The sequence below is a fragment of the Prionailurus viverrinus genome, chromosome C1 (genome assembly GCF_022837055.1).
Source record: "Prionailurus viverrinus isolate Anna chromosome C1, UM_Priviv_1.0, whole genome shotgun sequence".
Classification (NCBI taxonomy): Eukaryota; Metazoa; Chordata; class Mammalia; order Carnivora; family Felidae; genus Prionailurus; species Prionailurus viverrinus.
In genome coordinates, this window is record NC_062568.1 from 87,703,825 (window position 1) to 87,727,886 (window position 24,062).

The 24,062-nt window shown below is 36.1% G+C and overlaps 1 protein-coding gene across 1 annotated transcript in view; it reads right to left on the reverse strand.

Annotated features, from left to right (window-relative positions):
- HNMT (histamine N-methyltransferase) overlaps positions 1–23,555 on the reverse strand; it is a 45,858-nt gene extending 22,303 nt beyond the window's left edge. The window contains exons 1-2 of the mRNA XM_047873334.1: positions 23,352–23,555; positions 10,686–10,738 (exon numbers count right to left, since the gene is read on the reverse strand). Coding sequence (XP_047729290.1) covers positions 10,686–10,738; positions 23,352–23,488 — 190 coding nt within the window. The 5' untranslated portion in view covers positions 23,489–23,555. The remainder of the gene's footprint in view (positions 1–10,685; positions 10,739–23,351) is intronic.
- Positions 23,556–24,062: the final 507 nt, after the last annotated feature.

Sequence of the window (24,062 nt, forward strand, 5' to 3'; positions counted from 1 at the left end):
CCCTAAGTATTTTTACTGGAGCATTTAGTCCATTTACATTCAAAATAATTACTGATAGATATGTATTGTCATTTTATTATTTGCTTTGTGATTGTTTCTGTGTAGTTTCTCTGAACTTTTGTCTTTCTCCCTTTCATGATTTGATGATTTTCTTTAGTGATATATTTGGATTTCTTTCTCTTTATTTTTTAGGTATTTATTAGTGGTTTTTAACATATGGTTACCATTAGGTTTGTATATAGCCTTTTCTGCATATAGCAGTCTATATTAAGTTGATAACCATTTAAGTTTGAACCCATTCTTTACTTTTCTCCTCCCCATGTTTGAGGTATATGTTGCCATATTTTACATCCTTTCATTTTGTGACTTCATTGACTGACTTTTTATAGAAATATTGATTATTACTGCTTTTGTGTTTCCTAGCTCTATATGGTTACTTTTGGTATCCTCTTTCTATTCAAAGAGTCTTTTTATATTTCTTGCAATGTGGTTTAGTGGTCATGAACTCCTTTAGTTTTTGTTTGTTTGGGAGACTCTTTATCTCTCCTGTATTCAGAATGATAGCCTTGCTGGATAGAGTATTCTTGACTGCAGATTTTTTCCATTCAGCACTGTGAATATATCATGCCACTCCCTTCTGTCTAAGAAACTTTCTGCTGCAAAATCTCCTGCTAGCTTTATAGGTTTTCCCTTGCATGTTATTGTCTTCTTTTGTCTTTCTACTTTTAAAAAACTTTTTCCTTATCACTATATTTTGCCAGTTTAATTACAATATATCTTGGTATTGGATCTGTCTTTCTTGATTTTGATGGGAGTTCTCTGTGCTTTTAGATCTGAATATCCTTCCCCAGGTTACAGAAGTTTTCAGCTATTATATCTTCACATAAATTTTCTGCCCTCTTCTCTCTCTCTTCTTCCTGTGTTATTTTTTGTCAAACAAAACATGCTGATTTTGATTTACAAAGTTAAATGAAAAGTCATTTCTTAAAATCCCCCTCCTTGCAAATTTTTTTCCTTTGTACCACCCTGTCCCTCAAATCAGCCATAAGTATAAAATAACTTCTCATGGTTCCTTTTGGGCTATGTTAAATGCTTTACTTAATTTTACAGTCAAATATCATGATTTCACATGAGCCATATTTTAAATTCATCATGCCTATATTTAGAGGGATATATATTTGAAACCTATGACAGTGGAACTTATAAAAAGCTCAAAACAAGGAAAGGAGGGAATCTCATCTTCTAGACATCTTTTCTCACCCTAAACTTCCATGATATATTGAGATAGCAGAGGAATGTTGTATTTTTGCTCTAAACCCAAGGTCAGCTGATTAACAATGGAAACAAAATGAAAAGAAAAGTTAGAGGTTATGGACAGACAAAACTGGGCTCAAATTTAGTATTTACCAGAATTACTTCATACAAATTTATTAATATCTCTGCCCTTTAAAGTACATATCTTTAAATTAGGGATAATGTGGTTTATGCTACTGGGTCATTGTAAAGGTTGAAGGCACTATATGGAGGTAATTTACTTCAGTTCATAATTATATAGTAATTGTTCAATAAATTGAAACTATTATACATTAATTCAACAAATATTTTTGAGCATCTACTAACTTCCAGGTTCTAATCAATGGGTATATAGTAATGAATAATGCAGATGAAAACATTCAACTGTTGTGGATAGTGATAAGCCCCATGGCGAAAACCAAGGCAAATAGGAAGGAGGGGAAGCCATAGTGGGGAGTTTGTGATTTTCAACTGCATGGTCAAGTAGGCTTCATGGAAAAAGTGACACTTAAGAGAAAGTTGAAGGAGGCTGGGAATGAGGGAATGAAGATTTGTCTTCTAAATGGGCAGCCCCATAATAAAATGACAACTTGGAAGAGTGCACATCACATATTCATTCATATTGTCTGCTTTTTTCTTCTATCTTAGCCTACATCAAATGAAACACAAATCCCAGCTTGAGAACCCTGGGTCTTCCCCAAATGAGAAAATCTGCAGATCAAGAAAATGGAGTATTAATAACTGTGGAGATATCTCTTGCCATTTGATTTCCGTCTATTATTGCTTCATTTCTCATATCGAAATACGTGTGAATTCTTTAGATTATCAGTAGGAAAAATTTTATTCTATTATATGTTGCATTAAGATTATTATCTTCCTTTTCTCTCTACCAGAATATCGAGCACAAATAAAATTGTTTGTAGGGAGAAAAATTGCCCAGATAACTCTGTGCTTAGTGATGAAAAATAATTTCAGCTATGGGTTTGCAACAAGAGCAAGAACAATCTGATTTTGAGCAGCAATGGGAAAGATAGAAGATTGTTGACAAGATCACCTCATCTCTCTCCCCTTCTCTCTCAATCTCTCTTTCTCTCTTTCCTGGGTAAGTATTGAGTATTCACCACTGAGACAATTCTGTCAGTATGGAAATATGAGAGTAGAATATTAAAATAGCCATAGGGTCTCAGGAAGGGGATTATAAACATAAATTCTGAGTCAAAAGGGCATTGCCATTGCTTTCATGTGTCTTCTGGCTGTTAGCCCAGGAACAAAACTGCCTGGATGCTTTGCAATTGCAGGAAGCCTAAGAAAAGCCATGCTACCAAAATGTTGCATGAAATACAAACTTAGAGAAAATTTCCCAAAGGGTGTTGAACATTGAAGTGTAGAGATATTTAATAGCTCACATAAAAGACTGAATTTTGCCTTTTAATTTTTAAATTTTAAACATATAGATATTTGACTGCTACTTTAGCACATACATAGAAAGTAGCAAGTTCTATCTATAGAATATTATAATGTTTAAAAGTTATACTGAGTTACCCTTAATGAAGTGCCAACTCTCTCCTACCTTCCTCAAGCCCAAAGACAGGATTTATAAGATGAAAGTACTTGGACTGGCAAAGACAGTCCAAGATAATCAGGTAGATGGTGTGATTTCATTGATATTGGCACGCATGCATGCTTTCTCATTCTTCTTCTCTCAAATAACTTTCATAAGCTCTCATAAGAGCCTGCAACATTAATGATTGTTAGAACACAAATGTTGAGGAAAATTATCAGTGATTTATACCCTTTATGAGTAGAGACTGAGGACCTGCTGTCCTCATGGAATAAAAAGCAAGAAATGATCAGTATTATCAAGAATCTTAAGGAAGATTGGACAGTGGACAGCCACCTTCTTTTTTGTCCATCCTTACCTCATCATCATGGCTAACATGTACTTCGAGTAGGCATGATAGAATCTGTGTACTCTGAAGAAAATCTCTGCTAACCTACAACACAGATGAGATAGTTCTTCAGATATTTATACAGGTATAATGCTATCGCCAGTGGGTAAAAAATGGCCAAAGGAAAACTGTCCTGAAAACATATGTGTGGGAGCAGTGCTTTGGACATGAGCCACATAGCTAAAGTTGCTATCAGAAGTCAGTCTACTCTTTACCATCATGTCTCATCAACTATAAGATTATAGTTTTAACTAGGTTTATTTTTTCCTGCACCTAGCTATAAACAACTACTGTAGAAAACTTGAGAAATAGACAAAGGTATAAAATAGAAAATAAAATAAATGTCTCACTACCAGAGAAAACAAAAGTTAACATTTTGGTTTATTTCCTTGTAAGTTCTTCCTTTTTTTTTGTTCACTTTTAAACAAACAATTTTCTTTATTCTACCCAGGTGAGATTATTATGCATATGAGTTATTTTGATTTTCTTACTTGAGGGTTAAACCACTAATATATCAAAAATTTGTTTAAATGAGTAATTATTTGTGGCAGCAACACTATATCCTCTAAAATGGGTATGTGGAATGATTGATTTAATTATTATCTTTGATATTATAATATAAATACAATATAAATTTATATAAATGCATACATTTATTTGTGGAAATATATAAAACATTTATATATGTAAATACATTTTTACATATAGTTACTATATAGTTAGTTTTAAATTTTTCACTATTATGAAGATCCTGAAAATAAACCATGATTTTTGTGAAAAAAATCTTAATTTTTTCAGTTTAATTCCAAGGACCAGAATTAATGGTTAGAATGAGACCCTTTATCTTTGGTGGTATTAAAAATAAAAATACAAAACAAAAAAAACCTTAAGGACAAAGGTGCCAGATGCTGAGAAAGGATGCAGACTGATGACCTGTGGCACATTCTTAGAGGCCCTCTCATTGGATAAGACTAATCTAATTGCTGGAGCACTTGGAGATGGTGGGGGTAAGGGGGCAGGGGTACAGAATGGATGCAGGGATGTCCAGGAGTCCATGAGGAGGGGCTGAAGCAGCAGCTAGGGTGTGTTAGGACAGCAGGGGAGTGGCTATTTATTAAGTATGTCAATATTTTCACCACCAGCATGACCAGGCCTGTGTGTTTTAGATGAACATCAGAGCTCTTCTTGATACATAATGTCACATTTCTTTCAGGAAAATTTCATTTCATTTCATGTTTTTACCTTTTGTACATGAAAGCTTCCATATCCCTATCATCTCATTGGTACTACATATTGGCTCTTTAAATCTTCTCAAAAACTGTTCTCAGTAAAAAATTTGAACTTTTCTCCAAATAGGTTGCTTATTTTTGTATTAAATATAATTATTAGCTAACTAATCCAACATTTTTTCATCATTTCTATCAGTCTGTTATTGCTAATAGAGACAAAGCTACAGAAGACCCTGTGCATTGACCCCAATCTCTCTATATTTTTAGGCTTACCATCTATAAAATGAAGATGATAACAGACCCCCTGCACCAGGGTTGCATGAGGGTGTATATTAAATCACAAAGTTTTATTCAATAGTAAATGTCAAGTGGAAGCCTATTCACTAATTAAGAGATTGTCCGAAAGTGTCATAAAAGGACTGGCAAGATACAAATTTTTTCTTCAGGGAAATTACAGATAAGCACATGCTAAGGACTTCCAAGTACATTGTAGGTACTCCAAACTGTGAATGAAAACATTCATGTGTTAACAAAAAAGAATGTGGATCTGCCATACTTCTTTTTATCTATTTTACCTGTATCAAGGCATTACTGAATTCTTAATTCTAAGGCTGTCCAACTGTGTTTATTTGCTTTTCTGAGTATACAGTCATTTAATCTGCAAATAATGGTAGTTTTGTCTTCACTCTGCTCATTATCCTGTTTTCCTGTTTCAAGCCTTATTGAATTAGTCAAAACACTCTTGTTTACTCTGGCTTTAATGCCAATGGTTCCAATGTTGTAGCATTAGTTTGCTTCTCTCAAATTGGTAATGTACCTGTTGTTAACAATACTTCTATGTTCACTGAAAGGTTTTTTTTTTTTAATTTTTTTTTAACGTTTTATTTATTTTTGAGACAGAGAGAGACAGAGCATGAACAGGGGAGGGTCAGAGAGAGGGAGACACAGAATCTGAAACAGGCTCCAGGCTCTGAGCTGTCAGCACAGAGCCCGACGCGGGGCTCGAACTCACGGACTGCGAGATCATGACCTGAGCCGAAGTCGGCCGCTTAACCGACTGAGCCAGCCAGGCGCCCCTGAAAGTTTTAAATACAATACAATGGGGTTAATTATCTTGTTTAAATTATATATGGAGAAAAGTTTATTTTTGAATGATATAGTTATGGATGCCTTTAAAAAATGCCTTTATATCTGAGGCCCCAAACTATGATTACACAAAGTAGACAGTCCTAAATTCTCTAGTCAATCAGTAGAGTCTCTATCCTTCTATCGAGTTAACTGTTAGCATGCTGCATATTAGTAAAATAGTACTTACTCATTTCAAGTTATAAGCAATAAGAATACAGATTAAAAATTGTCTAGGTATCTACAAGTCACAGTTAAATTCCACCTCCTTAATATAGCCAAACACAGTGTTAGCCATTCCACTCTGGAGAAATGCCTACCTTTTTTCTAGAAGGTTACTCATGAAACCATAGATTTTCTGGACCAAAAGCACCTTTAATGGCCCCACCATCCAAGAAATCAGTGCTTAAGTCCTTTCCACAGCATGTTTGAAAAGTAACTTTCTGGCCTAGGCTGCTGCCTAGAGTCACAGATAATACCTTATCTCTCAAGATGTGTGCTTTCATTTCTGGACAGGTTTGATCATTACTAAATTCTCATATTGAATCAAGAAATCTTTCTCTCTTACAGTCATTGGTTCTTTAGCAGCAAATATTCTGTACTTTGATCAACAGGAAATATATGAAGATGGGAATATGCACATTAAAAAAATTAATCTCTGGGCCAAGAAAAAAAAATCCCTGATTCTCTGCATTTCCCCAGTTATTCCCAATTTGCTAATACAGACTGTTGGCTTACTCTGAATCACCGGAAAACATTAATCTTTGCTTCTTGCCACCTCCTGGCCTCTAACCTGACACACTGGATTGTTTAGTTCCTGCCCTAATTATATTTGTTTCACTTCTATCCAACTAGCTTAAAATATTAAACTTCTGTGTCACCTTAACATGTCACTTATGAACAGAGGCAAAATCAATAATCTGAAAAGATTAAACTTTCAAATAGCTGGTTATTACTAAGTACCTAATATCTCCTTTTTCAGTTCAATAATTAACTTTTATATCTGTTTAATATAATTTGCTGAACTGGACTAAAGTCAAGAGACTTGGATTTTGTTCTGCCTTGGTGCTTCTCAGGTTTCAACATCTTTAAAATTAGATGTTGATGGTCTCCAAACTTTTCTCTTTTTTAACCTCTGTAGGAATGCCAATGTCTGTATGTGGCAGAACAATAAAACTACCTAACTGCTCTCAATATATGTTATCAAAAGTATTACCAAAAAAATGTTATGGGAGCATTCATACTACCTGTATTTCATATGTGAGTTTTACCTTGATTGAAAATTATCTATTAACATATATACTATTATACATGTTATGGCAATTGAGTTAGTACACAAAAGGTTAATAAAAATAGAAGTAGAAAGTTAGGTAAAATTAGATCATTTGAGTTATCATTTTGTCTAATCTTTATAAAACTTTCTGGTGTTTGAACATAGGAACTGAACACAGATTCTCCTTTAAGCAGAGCCCAGGGCAAGGAGAATACATTGCCCATTGCTGCCTTTTGGAACATTTTTCCAGGAATAAATGCATGCACTATAAATAACTAGCATTCTCATTTACCAAAAAAGAATATGGGTTTCTTTTTCTCCATGTACTATGTAACATAAAGACACAATATTCATTAAAAAACAAATAATAATGAAGCTCCATTGGGTGGTTAATTTCAAGAACTATCAATATTGAGGATGAACCAAAAAGCATATTCTACGAGATTTAGAATACAGTGCAGTTGTTCTCAATATCTAAAAACAACTGCTGAAGTGTACATAGTGTGAGTACTTCAAGACCTTGAATAAAGCAATTCCAGATACCTCGTGTTTCATTAAAGCACAAACTCATGCAATGTACACAACACAACTTTATACTTCCCATTTAGGCTCTGTAAAAGCTACATGGTCTGTATTTCCTTTCATGATGTTTTTCTCCAGATTTTCTCTATTTTTGGGTTCACATACGTATTTCATACATTTTCCTAATATTAAATATATAATCTATGGCTAGCAGTGCGATTTATCAATTGTATTTAATTGATGTGGAAGATTTAAAATGGCATTAAAAAGTTTGCCATGAATTTCCTCTCTTTTGAAGTGCTCAGAACCCTAATAATTTCTCAGCTTCTGAAATGAATAACCAAACACCTTTTTCAAAAATGTTACATTCTCTTAAACTATGGAATCTCTCTCTACACAATCACCAAGCTCTACAGAAGAGAGGCAGAAGACAGAAAGGGTGCATATGTACCCCCTGCTCATGTTTCTGAAAATAAAGATAGGCTGTCAAAGAACATGAGCCTTAAGTGATATAAAAGCATCAATTTCATTTAGAGAGGTTTAGTTTGTTTGCTTTTGATTTGTTTTTCTGTTGTGATGGGAAGAAGTGGTAGCACCATTATGAATGCAGAGGAAATATTTGCACCAAAGATATACAGAAAATGATCTGCAGGTATCTGGACAACCAGGAAGAGAACATTTAAACACTGAAACCAGAGAGGTCCCTAAGCTAAAAACGAAGTAGAACCTTGTAAGATACGTTATGGGAGGGGCCCCTAGGTGGCTTAGTCAGTTAAGCATCTGGCTTCAGCTCAGGCCATGATCTCATGATTCACGAGCTCGAGCCCCACATAAGGCTCTGCACTAACAGTGCTGATACTGTGGAGCCTGCCTGGGATTCTCTCTCTCTCCCTGCCCCTCCCCTACTCTCTCTCTCTCTTTCTCTCTCAAAATAAATAAACTAAAAAAAAAAAAAAAGATACATTGTTGAGCACAAGTACTAGATAGGGCCAATGATCTTGTTTGCCATGGATTGGAATTCAGTGACTGACTTGAAAGGATATTGAAGCCACAGGACAATGCAAAACTCTCAGGCATGCTATAGATTGCAGAACATGTGGGGAGACCATTTCTCTAAGGCAAAGACAGAAGGTATCTCATTGTAAAGTGATACATTGTTCTTTTGCACAGTGCTTGCAGTTAGGCAGTGACAGGTTATCAGATGAGCATCTCCCTGTTCTATGTGAGCACTCAAACTAACTTAACTGGGTCTTTTCCCTACAACACACTGCTTCTTTCATGCCAGGAACATGTAGACCTAGGAGTTTTAAATAAATCAATTTTAATTTCATGTAGCTTATTTACTGGAGCAGAGAAAACTAAGTTATCTATAATTTGAATTTCCCTTGGAGTTCTTCTATTTCTGATCAGCTTCTTAGGAAGAATAACCTTAAAAGGCACCCATATTCTATCCAAGGCAGAGCCTGTTACTAATACAGTGTTAGCACTCAGTCAGAAAAACTCCAAGTGTTGCTACCTTTGTTTTGGTAAGTTCTCTATATTAGCTCCTATGTGCACCTTTATGTAAGGAATCACTGTGCGGGCCAAATGTTCCTTTCTCTAGATAGCTTATAAGCATCTGGATAAATTTACATTAGAAATTCAATTAACTTTATATTAAAAGGTCAATTAACTTGGCCATGATAGAGATTGTTTTTAATTACTTTTCCTTGTGGGGCTTCACTTCTTGTCCAAGCACAAGTGACACTATCAAACAATAGTTTCAGTGACTGTTGGATGCCTGAAACTAATATGCAAAACTCACTGGAAAGGACTGTCTTGGTGAAATGAATTCCCTTTTATAATCCTTAGGACTTAGAATATCAGTAGGCAACAAGAGGGTACTTTAGCTTAAACAATCTCTATAATATCATTCATGATAATATCTTTCATTATTTGTCCTTGTTGGTTTTTATTTTCTTGGTGAAAGATGATAATAAAGAAAAATTATTTTAAGAGTTAGCCCTCATTACATTATATCACACACAGTATATTTTATGAAAAAAATGAACAAATGATTACATAAAACTAGTAATTCTATTCCATTAGAGGGCTCCTGGTTATCTTTGTGTAAACATGGGCCACAATTTAACTCATTCATGTGTCACTAGAGTACTTAAGAAACTAAAGAGATTAACACTTGGCACTATATAAAAAGTTGTAGTGTACTGTTGACTTGTTACCAAGAAGTAACTAATACTAAGCCATTGCTCAGTCAAAAGAAAATAAAGAAAGATATAAATATGTGAATAATATATGTAACTCTATTTTATATATTGATATATTAAATCAGATCTCCAGATGACTAGCAAGTTAAAAATAAAACAAATGCTACTCAGGAGTTTGATATGAGGCGAAGTCTGCATGTGAAATGTTTTGTTTTATTTTTGAAGGACCAGCCTGTACCTTACAGGTAGTAACAATGTGCTAACCATGATACAAATGTTATCTATATAATTCTCACTACAACCTTATAAGATATAATTCATTGTTTCCATTTTACTGATGATTATACAGAAGTTATGTATCAGCCAAGGGCACAACGTTTCATACCACACCCATATCAATCTGCTTTTCCGGATTTCCCATTTTCTCCTAGGATGAAAGCACAGATCAAAGAGTAGAGAGACCATGAGGTGCTTATAAAAGTGGGTTTGGGAGTGTGCTGAATGTTTGGAGGGCAGTTTTGAAACTGAATCAGAGGAAGGAAATAGTTTTAGCCAGTGCAACTCAGAGTTGGGTCACAACAGTATAAGTTAACTATGTCATTAAACATATTTTCCCCCATAGTGATACTTTCTCAATGAAGGGAGCTGTGCACTGATTTTCATTCCAGTGCATTCTTACCTCCTCCTGGTCCAGTAAGTTTGCAAAGCTGCAAGCGGTCCATGGACCTCACTTAAGTGGCACAAGCTTAAGGAATGTCTAATGAAATTTCCCTTGACTGTGAACAGTTAGATCATTTTGCACAAAAGTTATCCTCAAAGCCATCCTATGTGGTTTTCCACTTATAAAAAAGAATGAAAAAGCCATATCTTATCCATATTCTGGATACTAATGGAGGCTTAAGTCCTAAGTGTTATAAAACGATGGGGGCCTTAATCTTAGTTGAAGTGATCCTGCTCTTACTAGTTTTAATAAGCTAATCTCTTCCAGGAGCAAAGAAAAATAGTTTTCTTAAAGAATGAACAATATGCCATCAAAAAGCATGATGTTTGGGGTGAAATACAAACTTTAAAAATGTGTTATTCATACCTGCACCTCCGCCAATGCTTAGAATCTTAATTTCTGATTTTGTATCTCCAATCCTGAAAAAAAAATTATATAGTTTAAGAAAAAGATTGCCATGTGCCTTGTAAAATCTGATTATCAACTCTAGTGGAAGAGAAAAATTTATAGTGAACAAAAACTAGGCCAACATGAAAGGTCACACTCACGTCAGTGATTACACTAGTGTCTTTAGAAATCTTTAGAAAATATGTCCCACTCATTAATGATCTTGATTGGAAGACTTTTAGAAACATTACTATAAACATCTCAGAAATAGGAAACACCATTTGTTTAGAGATTGCTTGGAGAGTAAGAACAGAAAAAGTGGGCCTTTGAGTCTAGTGATCTAATAAGCCATTCGTTATAGATGGGGAAAAGGCTAAGGAGATTCATACTGTATATCTGCCTTCCTTCTTCCTTGCTAACTTCCTTTCAATGAAAAAAATGTTTATTAAACATTTATTATGTGTCTATATTTAGCATTGAGGATATAAAAATGAATAAGACACTACTTTGCTTTAAAGTTGAAATGTGAGATAATAAAGCCCAATATTAAGAGAAGGGAAAGATGGCAGAGTAGGAAGACCCCAAGCTCATCTCCTCCCACAGACACACTGAGGTCACAATGACATATAATACAACTCACCCTGAAAACAACCTGAGAACTAGCAAAACATATTTTCTACAGCTAAAGACATAAAGAAGAAGCCCTTCGGAGAAGGGTAGGAGGGGCAGAGATGTGTTAGGGAACCAACACCCTAGCATGGCAACTACAGGCTGGAAGGACATCAAAGGCATGGAGATCCTTCCTGAGGAGTGAGGAGATCAAGCCCCACCTGAGGCATCCCCTGTCATGGAACCTATACCAAAAAGACAAGCTGTCATAGTATCTTGCTTTGCAAATCAGTAGCACTCAACTCCAGGAGAGCCAGGAGGGCTATAGGAAACTGAGACTCTGCTCTTTTTTTATTTTTTTTAATGTTTATTTATTTTTGAGAGAGAGAAAGAGAGAGAGAGAGACAGTGTGAGTGGGGAGGGGCAGAGAGAGAGGGAGACAAAGAATCCAAAGCAGGCGCCAGAATCCGAGCTGTCAGCACAGAGCCTGATGCAGGGCTCAAACTCACAAACTTTGAGATCATGACCTGAGTAAAAGTTGGACGCTTAACCGACTGAACCACCCAGGCTCTCCAAGACTCTGCTCCTAATATCACTCAATCAGAGACCCAGTACAGAGACTGAAATTTGAAAAGTGCCTGAACCATATAGGAAGGAAGTTTCTTGACTAATTTTAGGATTTGTGTTGGAGGAGCAGGGACCTTTAGAAGCTTTCTCCAGGAGTGGAAATGCTGGAAGACATCATTTTTCTTGCCCTTCTTCAGCCTAGCTTGCTGGATATTGGTAGGGGCCAATGATGACACTCTCCATCTACTGCTTGCACTGCCCGGCATGCCCCACCAGACCTGCCCCATCAGATACCCCTACAAAGCGGCTCATACCCCACCACACCCAGAAGACAACCCCAGCTGATATCAGTTCTCCTCCAAAGTGACTTCTGTGTCAAGGATACTGGGGGCAGCCTCACCTGCCAGTATGACTGCAGTAATTGTGGCTGGGCCTCTCGGCGGGCTGTGTGGGGAGCTCATACCACTGACCAGTGAGCCCACAGAAGCTATAGCTTGGTCTCTCAGCCAGCCAGGCTATGGGCTATTTCCACCCATCAGTGTGCCCATAGTAGTTTCAGCCTAGTCACAACAGGAATACATATGTATCCCACAGAGGGGATACCCCTAGAGTACCCTTAGTGAATGGGGGCATTGCACTACTGGCTCCCTCAGGATGCGTTCTACACAAGGCCACTACTTTCAAAACTATGAGATATAGCTGATCTACCTAATGTGTGGAAATAAACACAGAGAATCAGGTAAAATTAGAAGACACAGGAATATGTTCCAAACAAAAGAAGAAGACAAAACATCAGAAAAAGAACTAAACAAACTACCTGATGAAGAAATGTGAGTAATGTTTATAATGATGCTCACTAGATTTGGAAGAAGAGTGGATGAACTCCATGAGAACCTCAGTGAAGAGACAGAAAATGTAAAAAAGAACCAATAAGAGTTTGAAAACACAGTAACTGAAATGAAAAATATACTTGAGGGAATCAACAGCACATTAGAGGATGCAGAAGAACAGATCAATCTGGAAATCAGGATAGTGAAAAGCCCCAATGCTGAACAGCAAAAAGAAAAAATAATTTTTTAAAAAATGAGGATAAGTTAAGGGTCCTCTGTACATCAAGTGTACTAACATTCATATTACAGGAGTGCCAGAAGGAAAAGAAGAGGCAGAAAACTTATTTGAATAAATAATTACTGAAAATTTCCCCAACCTGTGGGAGGAAACAGCTCCAGGAGTCACAGAGAGCCCCAAACAAGATGTAGCAGAGGAGGTCTACCTCAAGATACATAATTATTACAATATAAAAAAATTAAAGATAAGATGAAAATATTAAAAGCAGCAAGAGAAAACAGTTGTGTAAAAGGGAAATCTCATAAGGCTATAAGCTGACTTTTCCTTTCCAGGCCAGAAGGAAAAAACCTACAACCAAGAATAATCTAGCTGCAAGGTTAACATTCAAAATTGAATAAGAGATATAGAATTTCCCAGACAAACCGAAATTAAAGGAGTCTATTACCACTAAACCAGACACACAAGAAATGTTAAAGGGACTTCTTTACAAGGAAAATAAAAAGCCATAACTAGAAGTATGAAAATTATGAAAGGAAAAAAAATCACTGGTAAAAGCAAATAAAGCTAAAATGAAGTATGAAACACAAAAGTAGTGAAATAAATTATATATATATATATATATAAATTATATCTACAAAAATTAGTTAAGGATTACACAGAATAAAGAGATATACAATATGACATCATATACATAAAATGTGGAGGGGGGTGTAAAAATGTTTTTCTTTTAGAATATGTTTGAACTTAAGCAACCATATACTTAATATGGACTGATATATACATAAAATGTTATATATGAGTCTCATAGTAACCATAAACCAAAAATTTGTAATAAATACACAAAAAATAAAGAAAAAGGAATCCAAGCTTTACACTAAAGAAAGTCATCAAATCACATGGCAATAGAGCAAGAGAAAAAGAACTACAAAAACAATTAACAACTATATATATTTATTCACCCAACATAGAAACACCTAAATATATAAAGCAAATATTATCAGACATAAAGAATTAACAGTGATACAATAATAATAGGGAACTTTACAACACCTTTACATCAATGAATAGATCATCCTGGCAGAAAATTAATCAGCAAACAATGGCTTAGAACGACACATTAGATCAGATAGACTTAACAGATATATACAGAACATTCCACTCAAAAACAGCAGAATACCCTTTTTTTTCAAGTGCACACGGTAGGCCATAAAACTTGTATCAATACACTTAAGATAACTGAAACCATACCAAACATCTTTTCTTATCATAGCCATATGAAACTAGAAATCAATTACAAGAAAAAAATGGGGAAAAAAAAACATGGAGGCTAAGCAGTATGCTACTAAAAAACCCTATGGATCAACTAAGAAATCAAAGAGGAAATAAAAAAAATATCTGGAAACAATAAAAATGGAAACTCGACAGTGCAAAGTGTTTGGGATGCAGCAAATGCAATTCTAAGAAGTTTATAGTGCTACTTGTCTACTTAAGAAACAAGAAAAATCTCAAACAATCTAATCTTACACCTAAAAGAACTTGGAAAAGAATAAACAAAATTCAAAATTAGTAGAAGGAAGGAAATGATAAAGATCAGAGATGAAATAAATAAATTAAATACTTAAAAAGCAATAGGAAAGATCAGTGAAACCAAGAGCTGATTCTTTGAAAAGATAAACAGAATTCATAAAACTTTAGCCAGATTCATTAAGAAAAAAGGAGCGAGGACTCAAATAAAATCAGAAATGAATGAGAAGTTACAACTGACACCATAGAAATACAAAAGATTATAAGAGACTACTATGAAAAATTATATACCAACAAATCATACACCAAGAAATAGAAGATTCTAAGACTGAATCAGGAAGAAATAGAAAATCTGAACAGGCAGATTACTATCGACAAAACTGAATCAGTAATCAAAAAACTTCCAACAAACAAAAGTCCAGGACCAGAAGGATTCACTGGGGAATTCTGCCAAACATTTAAAGAGCTAATACCTATACTTCTCAAATTATTCCAAAAAAGGGAAGAGAAAGGAATGCTTCCAAATTCATGCTACGGAACCAGCATTACCCTAATACCAAAATAAAAATCAGACAAAGACACTACAAAAACAAAAGAAGACAAAACAAAATGGCCAAGATCCAAAATAGATTCATAAATTCTCAGCAAAATATTAACAAACTGAATTCAACAATACATTAAAAGGATCATTCACCACAATCAAGTAGGATTTATTCTGGGATATGAGGATGATTCAATATCTGCTAATCAATCAACATGATATACCACATTAACAAAATGAAGGATAAAAATCATATTATCATCTCATTAGATGCAAAAAAAAAGACATTTGACAAAATTAAACATTTATTCATGATAAAAATTTTCAACAAAGTGGGCTTAAAGGGAACATACCATAACATGATAAAGGCCAAATAGGAAAAACCCACAGTTAACATCATACTCTCGTGAAAAGCTGAAAGCTTCCCCTCTAATGTCGGCAATAAGACAAAGATTTCTACTCTTACAACTGTTATTCAACACAATACTGAAGTCCTAGGCACAGCAAACAGACAAGAAAAACAAATAAAGGCATTTAAGTTGGTAAGGAAAAAGTTAAACTGCCACTATTTACAGAGGACACGACACTATATATAGAAAACCCTAAAGACTCCACTAAAAGACTATTAAAAGTGTAAGTTCAGTAAAATTTTAGGATACAAAATTAATTGCAGAAATCTATACCATCTCTGTACACTAACAACAAACTAGCAGAAAGAAAAATCAAGAAAGCAATCCCATTTACAACCACATTAAAAAGAATAAAATACTTGCAGCACTTGGATTAAATCCAATCTATTTGCATTTTAAATGATTAAAAAATCATTTTAATTTTATTTAAATCCAAGATTTCATTTAAATGATTTCAGGAGTAGAATTTAGTGATTCATCACTTATGTATAAAACCCAGGGCTCATCCCAAAAAGTGCCCACCTTAATGTCCATCACCCGTTTAACCCATCCCTCCCTCACACCCTTCCAGCAACCCTCAGTTTGTTCTCTTTATTTAAGAGTCTCTTGTGGTGTGCTTCCCTCTGTTTTTATCTTATATTTCCTTCCCTTCCCATATGTTCATCTCTTTTGTTTCTTAAATTCTGCATATGAGTAAGAAAATTTAAAAAATTCTGCATATGAGTGAAATCATATGATATTTATCTTCCTTTGGCTTATTTTGCTTCGCATAATACACTCTAGTTCCATCCATGTTGTTACAAATGGCAAGATTTCATTCTTTTATATTGCTAATATTCCATTGTATATATATATACACCACATCTTCTTTATCCATTTGTTGGTCGATGGACATCTGGGCTCTTTCCATAATTTGGCTATTATTAATAGTGCTTCTATAAACATTGGGGTGCATGTGCCCCTTTGAAGCAGCACACCTGCACCCTTTGGATAAATAGTAGTGCAATTGCTGGGTCATAGGGTAGTTCCTCTTTGGAGGAACCTCCATACTGTTTTCCAGAGTGGCTGCACCAATCTGCATTCCCACCAGCACTGCAAAAGTGTTCTCCTTTCTCTGAATCTTTGCCAACATCTGTTGTTTCCTGAGTTGTTAATTTTAGCCATTCTGATAGGTGTGAGGTGGCATTTCATTGTGGTTTTGATTTGTATTTCCCTGATGATGAGTGATGTTGAGCACCTTTTCATGTGTCAGCCATCTGGATGTCTTCTTTCAAAAAGTATCTGTTCCTGTCTTTTGCCCATTTCTTCACTAGATGATTTGTTTTTTGGGGGTTGATTTTGATAAATTCTTTATAGATTTTCTGATACTAACCCTTTACCCAACATGTCATTTGCAAATACCTTCTCCCATTCAGTTAGTTGCTTTTTAGTTTTGTGGATTGTTTCCTTTGCTGTGCAGAAGCTTTTTTATCTTGATGAGATCTTAATAGTTCATTTTTGCTTTTGTTTCCCTTCCCTCTGCAGACAGGTATACTCAGAAGTTGCTGTGGCCGAGGTCAAAGAGATTGTTGCTTGTTTTCTCCTCTAGGATTTTGATGGTTTCCTGTCTTACATTTAGGTCTTTCAACCATTTTGAGTTTATTTTTGTGTATAGTGTAAGGAAGTACCCTGGTTCATTCTGCATGTCGCTGTCCAGTTTTCCTAACACCACTTGCTGAAGAGACTGTCTTTTTCCCATTGGATACTCTCCTGCTTTGTCAAAGATTAGTTTTCCATGTGTTTGTGAGTCCATTTCTGGGTTTTCTGTTCTGTTCCATTGACCTATGTATCTGTTTTTGTGCCAGTACCATACTGTCTTCATGATTACAGCTTTGTAATACAGCTTGAAGCCTGGAATTCTGATGCCTCCAGCTTTCTTTTTCTTTTTTTAACACTACTTTGTCTATTTGGGGTCTTTTCTGGTTCCATACAAATTTTAGAATTGTTTGTTTTAGCTCTGTGAAGAATGCTGGTATTATTTTGATAGGGATCGCATTGGATATGTAGATTGCTTTGGGCAGTATCAGCATTTTAAAAATGTGTGTTCTTCAAATCCATGAGCATGGATTGTTTTTCCATTTCTTTGTGTCTTCTATAATTTCTTTCATAAGCTTTCTGTAGTTTTTAACGTATAGATCTTTTACCTCTTTGCTTAAGTTTATTCCTAGGTTTTTTGTGGTATTTGGTGCAATTGTAAATTACATTGATTCCTTCATTTCTCTTTCTCTTGCTTCATTATTGGTGTATAGAAATGCCCACAGATTTCAGTACGTTGATTTTATATCCTGTGACTTGGATTCATTTATCAGTTCTAGAAGTTTTTTGGTGGAGTCTTTTGGGTTTTCCATGTAGAGTATAATATTGTCTACAAAGAGTGAAAATTTAACTTCTTCCTTGCTGATTTGAATGCCTTTTATTTCTTTTTGTTGTCTGATTGCTGAGGCTAGGACTTGCATCACTATATGGAACAACAATTGTGAGAATGGACATCCCTGTTGTGTTCCTGACCTTAGGGGGAAAGCTCTCAGTTTTTCCCCATTGAGGATAATATTAGCTGTGGGTCTTGTATATGGCCTTTATTATCATGAGGTGTTTCTTTCCCTACTTTCTTGAGTCCAGGGCTGAGTGGCTTTCCAGGAGAATTCTACCAAACATTTAAAGAAGAGTTAACACCTATTCTTTTGAAACTGTTCCAAAAAATTGAAATGGAAGGAAAATTTCCAAACTCATTCTATGAGGCCAGCATTACCTTGATTCCAAAACCAAACAAAGACCCCACTAAAAAGGAGAACTACACACCAATTTCCGTGGTGAACATGGACGCAAAAAATTCTCAACGAGCTACTAGCAAACTGAATCCAACAATACATTAAAAGAATTATTCACCACAATCGAGTGGGATTTATTCCTGGGCTATAGGGCTGGTTCAATATCCACAAATAAATCAACGTGATACATCACATTAATAAAAGAAAGGATAAAAACCATATGATCCTCTCAATAGATGCAGAAAAAGCCTTTGACAAAATACAGCACCCTTTCTTGATAAAAACCCTCAAGAATGTTTTTAATAAATATTTATCTACAGACATTTGGATATGCAAGATTTAAGCTAAGTGGGAGAGAGATCAGGGTTGATGATGTATTCTGGAGAATTAGCATCATAAAGCTAATGGTCAAAACTAGGAGACTAGATTTTATCACCCAAGCATATTACAAAGAATTAGATGATCAGTGGGATGATATGCAATGTCAACTTTTAAAAGTCACTGCATTATGGGGAACCCACAAAGGGGACAAAGAGGAAAACAATAAAGCTCATAGAGGATAGAATTAGAGAAACTCTAGAAAGCCATAGGTAGTGTCAACAGTAGCCGAGTGTACTACCAAAAAATAAAGGAGGAATCATCTCCAATGAATTTGGCAATATGAATATCTTTGATAATAGTTTTAAAAGAAGGTTGAGGGCACAAGACTGATGGCAGTGAGATTAAAAGCAAACTAAATAAAGAGGAAGAAGCTAGAGACTGTTGACATAGGACGAAAGAGTAAGAATGGGAAAAGGAAGCAGGAACTGAAAGAGTAGTGCTTGTTTCTTTGCACATTAGATTTTTTTCCCCCTGAAGTGAAAGAGCCTACACAGAGTAGTATGACAAAAACAGAGATTGAAGCAAGGTTTTTAAGAAAACTGGAAAGGATAGAGTCAAGAGCACATATGAATGAGTTGCCTTTCTTAGTTCTAATTATCTTCCCATTCATAATCATAGTCCTGATAACACCCATCTCTATCTATGCTCTTGGTTAATTCTTAAAACTGCTTTATATTGTAGATAGCACAGGGAAGCTATGAAGCAGAGTACCAAGGTCAAAATCCCAGCTTACTGATATGTTACCTTGAGCAAATTGTCTAATTTCTCTGCATCTTTATTACCTATGAAATAGGATAATAATACCATCTACTATGTAGGACTGTAATAATAGTAGCTGGCTTAAGGAGGAGTTGTATTATATTATTTAATTCATGTAAATCTCTTAGAAATATGTCTGTACATGACAAGCACTCAATACATATTAGCAATTATTATTATTCCAGGCACAGCTAGGTGATTTCACTCTGAAACTTCACAACTCTTCTATGAGTTAGACACTATTATTATCCCATTTCATATATTGTAATGATTAATAATTATTGAAAACTTACCACTTACTACTTACTACTTGACTTTAGAGTCAAGGCTCTAAATGCATTACATATAGCAACAACAAAAAACTTTATTATTTACAGCTATACTGGAATTCTCCCCACCCCATGCTTCACCTACAGATAGGGGATTGTTTCCAATCCAAAAGAAATCAAGAAAAGAATGGCATGAGATCTAGAATTAGGGAATCCAATATTGCAGAGAAGGGAAGAGAATATCTAGAAGGTGAAATAAATTATCTTAATAATTGTATAGCAGACGGAGAGCAAATCACCACAGACTGAAAAAGTGAACAGAGCTCCAGAATAGACGTTCCCATGGGGAAAAGTTAACAGATGTCTTGATCTGCTGGACTGTATTGAGAGGATTAATACTTCTGCTTGGGGTATAAGTAGTGATAGTGATGTGGAGAAAGAAAGGAAAAAATTAAATTTCCTTACAACTCACAGCCCATTGACATGTCCTTGAGACAGAGTGACCTTCCTCAAGGAGCTTAGCTACCTCGATGTTAATATTTTGCTAAGGGCAAAAGGCAGCGTTGGCTTAACATTAGCCTGAACTTCAGGATTCTAGAAGTCTCCTTTAATATATAAAAATTTCTTTGGAATCTTCCTTTCTCTCTACTCTCCCCAGATATATGTTAGCAATCATCCTCCAAGCAGATGGTCCTTTGATATACATCTGAAGGGTCTCTTGACTAAGGTTTAACTAAATAGTAGTAAATCACCTTTTCCTAACAAAAGCTAGTTCCTCAAGGTCCTGGAAACATTGCTTCCAAATTTTTAGACGCTTAATGCTATCTCTAACCCCTTTCCAATTCAAAAGTATATAATCAGCCACTCCTCATAACCCCTGTACAGCTCTTTCTGCCCTTGGGTCCTGTCCCTGTGCTTTAATAAAACCACCTTCTTTGGGGCACCTGAGTGGTTCTGTCGGTTAAGTGTCTGACTCTTGATTTTGGCTCAGGTCATGATCTCATGGTTTGTGAGATCAAGCCCTGTGTAGGACTTTGCACTGACAGCATGGAACCTGCTCTGGAGTCTCTCTCGCCTCTCTCTGCCCCTCCCCACCCCTCTTTCTCTCTCTCAAAATAAGTAAATATGAAAAATTAAATAACTAAAAATTTAAAAAAACACCTTTTGCACCAAAGACGTCTCAAGAATTCTTTCTTATCTGTTCCTTCCCAAACCCCAACATTTTCACATCAGTAGATATATGGAAAACTAAGAAAAGAAACTAAAATAAAAACAATAGTTATCTCTAGGAAAAACAAAAAAATACCTGAAAGGAAATGTGATTGTAGTATAACTCATCATTCAATTATGAATAATATGTACATAGGCAAAATGATATAAACAGTCAAATTATTTAACCAAAAATTTTGACATAAATACACTGACATGAGGGGTGCCTGGGTGGCTCAGTCAGTTGAGCGACCGACTTCGGCTCAGGTCATGATCTCACGGTCTGTGAGTTTGAGCCCTGCGTCAGGCTCTGTGCTAACAGCTCAGAGGAGCCTGCTTCGGATTCTGTGTCTCCCTCTCTCTCTGTCCCTCCCCCACTCATGGTCTGTCTCTCTCTGTCTCAGAAATAAATAAACATTAAAATTTTTTTTTAATTAAAAAAATAAATATACTGACATGATAGGGGAGGAAATGTGCATATTTAGCTATTTTAATGCAGTAAAATTAAAAAGACAAGAATAACATGTTATTTAGAATTAGGAAAGAAAATTTCATAAGAAACAACTGAAATATTTCAAAGTGTTGAAGGTGGTTGCTTCTGGAGAGTGGGAGTCAGATGGGAGTGAGTAGGGCTAGGAATTTTTACCTCTGCAATATTTTCAGTATTTTTTACCACTGCAATGCAAATTTAATTATGCCTTTGAAAGTTCTACAGTCTTTCAGAAATTCTATATTCAAGATTTCCAACTAGATTGTATACCCTGTGGAGATAGGGGTCATCATTCATTATGTTATAACCATTCATGATACCTATTCAAGCCACTGATGACCGAACAAAACCAAGGATCTGGATAAACTACAGACATGAACACAGACCTTTAGTACTACAAAAGAATTTGGAAATTAAGTCATTACCTTTAATTTTATAAATGAGCAAAAAGACCCAAAAAAGTGAATTATTAGTTCCTAGAGAAGAAGTTATCTGAATGTACTGTATGCTTTGATTTTGGCATCATTATCTATTACTTATTAATTAGTAATAAATTATATAATACTCTGTTAAAAAAAACATTTAAAAACTGAACCATGGGGCACCTGGGTGACTCAGTAGGTTAAGAGTCTGACTCTTGGTTTCGGCTCAGGTCATGATCTCACAGTTTGTGAGTTTGAGCCAGGTGTTGGGCTCTGCAGTGACAGTGCAAAGCCTGCATGGGGTTCTCTCCCTCACTCTCTGCCCTTCCCCTGCTTACTTGAGCATGCACTCTCTCCCTCTCTCAAAATAAATAAATAAACGTAAAAAAAAAGTAAAAACTGAACCACAAAAAAACAGAAAGGAGGGCCGCCTGGGTGACTCAGTGGGCTAAGCATCCTATTTCAGCTTAGGTCATGATCTTGAGGTTCATGAGTTTGAGCCCCATGACTGTCTGTGCTGACAGCTTGGAGCTTGGACACTGCTTCAGATTCTGTGTTCCCTTCTCTCTCTGCCCCTCCCCCACTCACACTCTGTCAGGCTGTCTCTCTCTCTTAAAAATAAATAAACATTAAAAAAAATTTTAACAGTAAAAAGAAAAATAGGGGAATGGAATCCCCTACACATCCAGCAATGCCTGCTCTGATCAGGCAAAGGTACTGTCCTGGTGAAAGAATATCAGGCCTACAATAGAGAAATCCAGCAAAAGATAAAATATCAGTTTCTGTTGCTGTTGTAAATTGGATCCACAGTCAGTCATTTCTTCCCAGTTTTCTATCATTATTTCCTGAAGCAGAGTAAGTTACAGCAATCCACCTCCAGATAGGTGATTTGATTATCTTTAGCATGTGGAATCTTTTACTCTCGTAATGCTTATCAGCTCTGGCACAAATTGAACACATTAATCACCAAAAAAAGAAGTCTGCAAGAAGGATAGGAGCTAGTGAGTTTCACTGATAATGGAAAAATGCTTTTTTTTTTAAGAACCACATTGCTAATATTAAGTTGAAAGGAAAAGACAATTTTTTTTGGAGTGATAACTATAATAATGAGTACAGAAGTGAATTTAAATGGACATTAGGAGAACTGAGAAGCACTTACTCAATCCTCAGGGGCAAACAGGAGTTGGTAATTATTTATATTTGATTCTAATGAAAAGAATACTAGACTCTCCGTTTGGGATTTTTTTTGAGACACGTAAAATCTGGAGGAGGGCTGAAAAATCTGAGCTCAAAGATCTGTATCTTTTCCCAAATGAACATATGGATGTGTGCCTTCAAATGGTTAACGCTTATCTCGGCGCGGCTGGAAACACTGCACAAATCAGAGCCTGTGAACGTTGAAAGCGAGCGTCTAACTAAAGCGCCGCAGGAGAAGGGGCGCCAGGGGGGCGAGGAGCGCCAGGCGGCAGCTGCTATCAGTAGCTCCTTCTTATCCCCTCGCCCAGCCTGCAGGGCTGGGCTCGACCCATCTATCACCGCATAGAAAGAGCCCGAGGCTTGGCTCTGACAAAAACATCCTTTATTGTTACCTTGCTATTATGCCTGGCAGCTTCTGGTCCATGAATTCCTGCATGCACTGGTGTTCCGTGGAACTGCTGAGAAACCTCCGGAAAGATTCAACGTATCTGCTGTGGTCAGAAAACAGGCTCCTCATGGAAGATGCCATGTTTGGTTTCTGATGGAAGGCAGAGAAGGAGGGGAAGCTTTAACTTCCCCTCCTCTTCCCAGTTCCTTTTCTCTCTACTCACCCCCACCAATTCCTATCCCCACTTCTCGAACCACTCCCCCCCCCCCCCCCATGCCAGAAAAGCCTGCTTTGAGGTTTAACATGCAACGAAGGCTGGTGTGGAAATCACATTCTTACGTCAGTTATTTGTGCAGGACTTTGAGCTGATACTTTAACCCCTGCAGTGTTCCTTTATAAGAAACGGAGGTGGTAAAGCAAAGCAATAAATCCACTGTTATAACTTGTTTTTAAACGTCTGAAGTTCAGAAAGTCATAAAAACTGATCCCATTCTAATCACTTCCTGTTTTGTCAGCCTTTGCCAGGAGTGAATTCCAAGTGGGACAGTGGCTGCTTTAAGGGCCAAAGGGGACAAACACAGGGTAAACAGCCAGTTACAAGGCTACAAACCACTTTCAGAAATATACCCCTGCTGAAATCTTTGACAGAAGATGGATGTCCGCCTCCATGCTTTCTACAGGAGAATTTCTTGCCTTCACCCTTCTCAGAACATGA